At 41.4% G+C, this 5892-nt stretch overlaps 1 protein-coding gene across 1 annotated transcript; it reads right to left on the bottom strand.

Annotated features, from left to right (window-relative positions):
* Window positions 1-3665: 3665 nt before the first annotated feature.
* On the bottom strand, window positions 3666-4377 carry LOC102847490 (magnesium transporter NIPA1-like). Its single transcript, XM_006893101.1, has 2 exons — window positions 4256-4377; window positions 3666-4173 (listed from the first exon to the last, which is right to left on the bottom strand). The coding sequence occupies exons 1-2, from the start codon at window positions 4375-4377 to the stop codon at window positions 3666-3668; spliced, it is 630 nt and encodes a 209-aa protein (XP_006893163.1).
* Window positions 4378-5892: the final 1515 nt, after the last annotated feature.

Raw genomic sequence — 5892 nt, 5'->3', positions numbered from 1 at the left:
GCACTCAGAGGGCGTATTGCTAAGAGAGGCTATTCCATAGAGAGGAATGTCATGTTTGGAAAGGTGGAGGGATGGCAAAAGGGAAGAAGATCCTCAACCAGACTGTTGCTGTGACTGCAGCAATGGGCTCAAGTGTATCAGAGATGGTGAGAATGACACAGGATAGGACAGTTCAGATCTGCTACTCAGAGGGTTTCTATGAGTTGTACTCAACAACAACAGCTTTACAAACCTACCTTCATTGAGTTGCTAACATTTGACTATAGTATTAAAAGTCTAGAGGAAATGATATTAGATAAAGTAGATTGTTATAAAAAATAAGGGATACCCTAAGTGAGATAAACTGACACAGTGGTCAAGACAACATTCAGATACACTCACTACTATGAAAATGGTGCAGGACTAGGAAACAATCACTATGAGTTGCAGCTGACCAACACAAAGGAAACATTTAAAAACCTGTCCATTTCTCTGTTGCTGTGCAGACCATGTTAAATCTCAGAAGTCTGAATCTACATTTTTTAAGGAAATTTGGAGCAAAAGTTTTCCTTTTCTTAATGCCACCTGATTCTGCAGCTTACATACTGTTCAACTCACAGCTTCTTGTTCAGATCTCAAGAGCAAGATGATTGTTGTTATTTCCAAATTATTTCCCAGAATGCTGTGGGAATACTAATTTCTGCAAGTTTTCTTCATCGATATTGTAGGAAGTATCTGTTTTTTCTACGTGGGAGACACTGCATTCTATATCTATCTTTAATGTATGGTAAGTCAGTAGCAAAACTGTCAGGATAAAATCATCTGCTCAACTGTGACAATCTCACATGGATGCGTAATAAAACTGCAAAACCAATCTCACTGCCATCAAGTCGATTCTGACTCATAGAAGCTTTCCATTAGGTGTCTGAAGCTGAGCTGTAAATCTTAACAGGAAGAGACTGCCCATCTGGGATGAAGTAGTTTTATATTTCAAAATTAGATTTTAAAAAATGGCCAGGCCATTCCTTTTTGACTTTTGCCACACGGTTGGGTGGAAACGTGTAAATAGAGCATGTAGAGTACTAATGAGTTCCAGTGGCTTAGTGGTAAGGAGTTGTACTGTCAACTCAAATGTTGGCATATAGTTTGAAGGCTACTGCTGCTTCATGGGAGAAAAATGGGCAGTTTTCTCATGTGTAATTTACTGCCTCTGAAAACTCACTTGAGGCTAAGATATGAGTAGATTAAAACTGGATGGTATATAACAATACAACGAAGTGCTAATGATGAGTTTGGACCATCTTACCCTCCAACTGGGCTTGAACTGAGCAAATTTAAAGCTTGAAGATAAGACTTTTAATATCAGCAAGAAAGAGGAAGCAGAGAATGCTGTGCATACCCTTTGGGGTCAGAGATATCCTGTCTGAAAAGAAGACAGACTGAGACACTGCAGCAGCAGTGCAGAACCAGAGACCAATGTGAGACAGAATTGCCCTGGGACCGCCACCCCAGCTTGGCCCAAGCTTGATGGAGGACAAGGAGTGAAAGCAGTTTCGTAAGTGGCAGGACGAGAAAACCTTCGTAAAATTGACGTAAAGGCTCAAGACTATAGGTCAAAGAGCCTGTGAGCATGATTGAGAAAATGTCCTGACTGAAGATTAGTGTCCTGTTTCCAACCTGAATTTGTAAACTGTTTTTTCCCTAATAAACCCCATAATCATGAGTATAATCTATGAGCTCTGTGTAACAGCTGCAGTGGATGAACAGACCCAATAATAAAGCAATGAGAGCTTTGGGAGGAACATTTGGTGTTAGGATTGGTAGAGGCAGGTTGAGGGACTGTGAGGAGCAAATCTGACCTCATAGTTTTGTATTACTGATGAGGACTTTTCTCCCTTATGCATTTAGTGGAAGTCAGGCACTGTCCCCCCCCATGCCAGCTATACTCAGCAGATTATTTTTTCTCCCATGAAGCAGCTAGTAGAATTGAACTACTGGAGATATGTGGCCTTTTGGTTAGCAGTATAACTTGCTATGGACTATACCATCAGAGCATCTCATAGTACTGTTGTGTTGTTGTTGTTGTTGGGTTCCATGGAGTCAGAACTAACTCGTAGCTAATCCTGGAGTGGACTTTAAGAGGTAGTTTAATCACACAGGAGGAGATTGCTCATCCTCTCATGGAAGAGCTGGTGGATTCGAACCACATGCCTTTGGGATTACAGTGCAGCTTTGTACCCCTGGGCCATGAGAGCTCCCTAACTCTTAGGTAGTCCTTTTTGTATGATAAGCTAACCTGTGGGTGCCTAAACTAGCAGAATGTTGAATTTCAGAGTTAAACTGACCCATTTTTACAGTTGTTTTTGTGCATTGTCAAGTAGGAACTGACCCATAGTTGATGACCCATCAAATTTTCAGAGGCATTTAATCACATGGGAAGAGATTGCTCATCTTTCTCCAATGGAGCAGCTGGTGGATTTGAACCATGTGCCTGTTAAGCCACCAGAGCTTCCTTGGCATAGTAGTACTGAAAAATAAATCTAAAGTTTAACAAATTAATCACGCAGGTCACATATGCAGACTTTAATATCTGCAAGTCTATATTTAGCATAAGTTTTATTTTATCCAGCTATTTACATTTTTCCTCCTGCATTTTCTTCTTTTTTTTTTTAAGGGAGAAAGGTACTAAAATTTATTAGAGCTATTGGAAGTAATTTATAAGTTAACACTGAGTCACATCTCTTCACTCTTATTAAAATGTCTTCAGGCTGGAGAAGGAGAGGCTCCAATTATTTCAAAGGATTAAAAACAAATGTGTATACCTCTCATATGGACAAGGTATCTAGTATGGACTGAATTGCATCCCTAAAAAATATATTTTCAATCCTAACCTCTATACCTGTTGCAAATGGCTATCTTTGTTATAAGGATGAGGCAAGATTAGTGTAGGCCATGTTTTGTGTTTTACAAAATCTCTAACAAAATATAAAATGACCTAATTATGTAAACAGAGATGGGAGAAGATAGATGTCAGTCAATGTGGAGAACTCCAAGCAACCTGGAAACAAAAGCTGAAGTGACAAGGATCTTCCCTCAGAGCCAACAGAGAAAGACAAAACTTTTCCCTGGTGCAGGTACTCTGAATTTGAACTTCTGGCCTCTTACACCTAGAGAGTATATTTTTCCTATTTATGAAAGCCATACACTGTGGTATTTCTGTTATAGCAGTAGAGAACTAAGACAGTCCCTAAATGGTGTACATAATGTAAAATAATGTAACTACCAAAGCATTTGCAGAGATTTCAAAACAATCTCTCCAATTTCCAAAATAATCTAGAGTAACACTATCTGCTCCTTTACAAAAACTAACCAATAAGAACCATCTTTACTTTATGTTTAAATCATGTTAAAAACCATTTTAAAAGGAAATAATATTCATGAAATGTTCCAAGTTAGTGACAATGAAAACAAGATCCTTCTCATCAGAGAGATAATATGCAGGTAACCTTTTAGCACCTTCAGGCTCCTGAAGGCTGGTCCCAACTGTGTTGTTGAGTAATGTTCTACTACAGTGATTTTAGGGTGTATTAACAGTTATTTAGGTTCTCTTCCATTTACATCAAGTTACAACCAGAAAACATATCCATTGCCTGCTCCTTAAGCCACCCAGAACCCTCCGTTTCATTTTAGTCTGTTTTCATATTAGATTTGTTCAACTCCCCAATGTTAAAATTGCATTCTTTGAACACCTGTACGAGGACAATTCCAACAGATATGGTTGCTAACACCCACAGGCCCACATTTGTCCATTCCAAGAATATTATGGCTGAAGTCAACAGGACTAGTGTGATGAATACAACGTAGTAGATGGTCCCAAACTCTGGGGAGTCAAAGCACTCCAATGCTTTGTTGATGTACCTGAACTGGACGCTGCTGCTGCAGCCAAGCATGGCCAGGAGCACTAGGCACAGACAGAGGGCTCTCTGACTAGATGAGTTGTTGTGGAAGATGTCTTGGGTTGCCAGACCAATGCTCTTGGTGGAAGGCACCATGAAACCACCCAGCAATGAGCAAATGCTGATATAAACCATGATGTTGGTGGGCCCATGGGCTGGTGCAATCCAGAAGATGAGGAGCAGCAGCGTGAGGAGCACGATGCACAGGTATCCCACAAACACTGGATCGGACACCCCACTTTGCCCAAAATGTTGAGTTTTTCCTTCAGGAGGTAAAACGCTAAAATGGACTCACTCATTGCCAAGGAGTTAGAACTTACTCATAACTGACCCTCCGGTAGATTTCCATGCCAAACAGCATTCTGAGGGCACCCAGGGGAGTCACTAGTACAGTGTGGACCTCTTTAAAAGCCAAGAAGTTGCCAATCTGGCCAACAATCATTGTAATCGTACCAGCCCCCCATACAATGCCTGTTAAGTAGGAAGTACCTCCCCATATGGCTCACACGATGCCCTTCTTAAGGGCAAATGTGGACCCATTCACCACGGCCGCACCCAGGCCCTTCTTTCTTCTTTTGTATCATCCACCAAAGCGTCTAGTCATTGCTCCAAACACTTCCTTCTTCCCTCCTCCACTTTTAGCTATCTTTCTTCCTCTTCTGTTCTCTAGGATCCCAGGCACTGTGGCTGGTCACTTAGAACTGTGTGATAAGAAGAGGTTCAACCAGGCTATGCATATTGTCCCAGCAAGGGTGTCTAAAGGTATAGAATCATGGTAATGATAACATGTTATGGATTTACATAGACTTCCCAGTGTACAAGCCACATTCATCTTCATTATCCCCGCAGGCAACTAGAATTGAATCCATGCAGGGCAACTGACCCTGACAGAGAGACTCAGAGGCACATTTTGAAGATTGCTTGAACTCAGTATTTTTTCCCCCAAATTCCCTGGAGAAAAGAATCACCTGAGCACCTGACATAATTTTAGATTTCTGGACCCCAAGCTCACCCTGGTAAATACGAATGTCTAGGGAAAGGACTTGCAGGTTAACATATATAGCAACGATCCTATATAATGATTTGCACCAGATCAGACTTAAAAAACACTACCCTGGGGACACTTCTTACTGTTATATGCTTAGCACCAGTCATCCTGGGTGGACCCAGGCACTGAAGTGCTGGACTGATTTCCAGTGACAGAAGAGCATCAACAGCAGAGTGCATGGAGAGTCTGGACACTAGAGGCTGGATGCTACATGATTGGTCCTAGAGAAGCTACCCCTGGTGGCAGTGAATCCTGAGGGATTAAAAGTTTAAGAGGAAGGAACAGGGCATCTCCTAATAGTTGATGAGCTCCTCTGTCAGGCCTGATTTTGTAGTCTGGTTTATGATTTGGATGCCTTCTGGGAGAAATATCACGGTCAATGGCTGGTCCATTAGGGTAGCATTGAACTTCCTCTGCTCAGATGGAGGCTGAGAAGAAAGAGGGAGTGATGTACCAGTGGGTGGAGGGGATCGAGAAGACAGCAAAAGCTGAAATTCTAAAGCCTGCAGAATGCAAATTTATTAATTTCTGTGATTATATAAAGCAGCAGGATGTTAGGATTTAATGTAGGGACTTTCACTAATACAAATTCTTTATATGGAGAGATAATAGTTCTTGTTTTATATTTCAAATTTTAGTTTCCCATGGTCATACTGTTGTTGTCAAGTCACCAGCAATTCATTGCAACACTATGTACAATAGCTCTGAAACCTGCCCTGTACTGAGCCACTCTCACTGTCTCCGACACACCTACCCACATTACCTCAGTTATTGTGTCAATCTATCTCATCCAGTGTCTTCCTCTCCGGCACTGTCCCTCCACCCTTCTGAGCATGGTGTCCTCCTCCAAGGACAGGCCATATTAAAATTCAATAAACTTCACTCAACGACATCTTACCTTCAAGTTGG

This window comes from Elephantulus edwardii, unplaced genomic scaffold (assembly GCF_000299155.1).
Source record: "Elephantulus edwardii isolate Elephantulus edwardi_28Jun2011 unplaced genomic scaffold, EleEdw1.0 scaffold00122, whole genome shotgun sequence".
Lineage (NCBI taxonomy): Eukaryota > Metazoa > Chordata > Mammalia > Macroscelidea > Macroscelididae > Elephantulus > Elephantulus edwardii.
The sequence above is the reverse complement of the archived record's forward strand: the minus strand, read 5'-3'. Positions and strand labels throughout refer to the sequence as shown.

Coding starts and splice junctions, on each gene's coding strand:
- LOC102847490 (XM_006893101.1), bottom strand. CDS start 4,377: ATGATTGTTGGCCAGATTGGCAACTTCTTGGCTTTTAAAGAGGTCCAC. Junction 4,174..4,255: donor TACCGGAGGGTCAGTTATGA/GTAAGTTCTAAC, acceptor TTTTGGGCAAAG/TGGGGTGTCCGATCCAGTGT.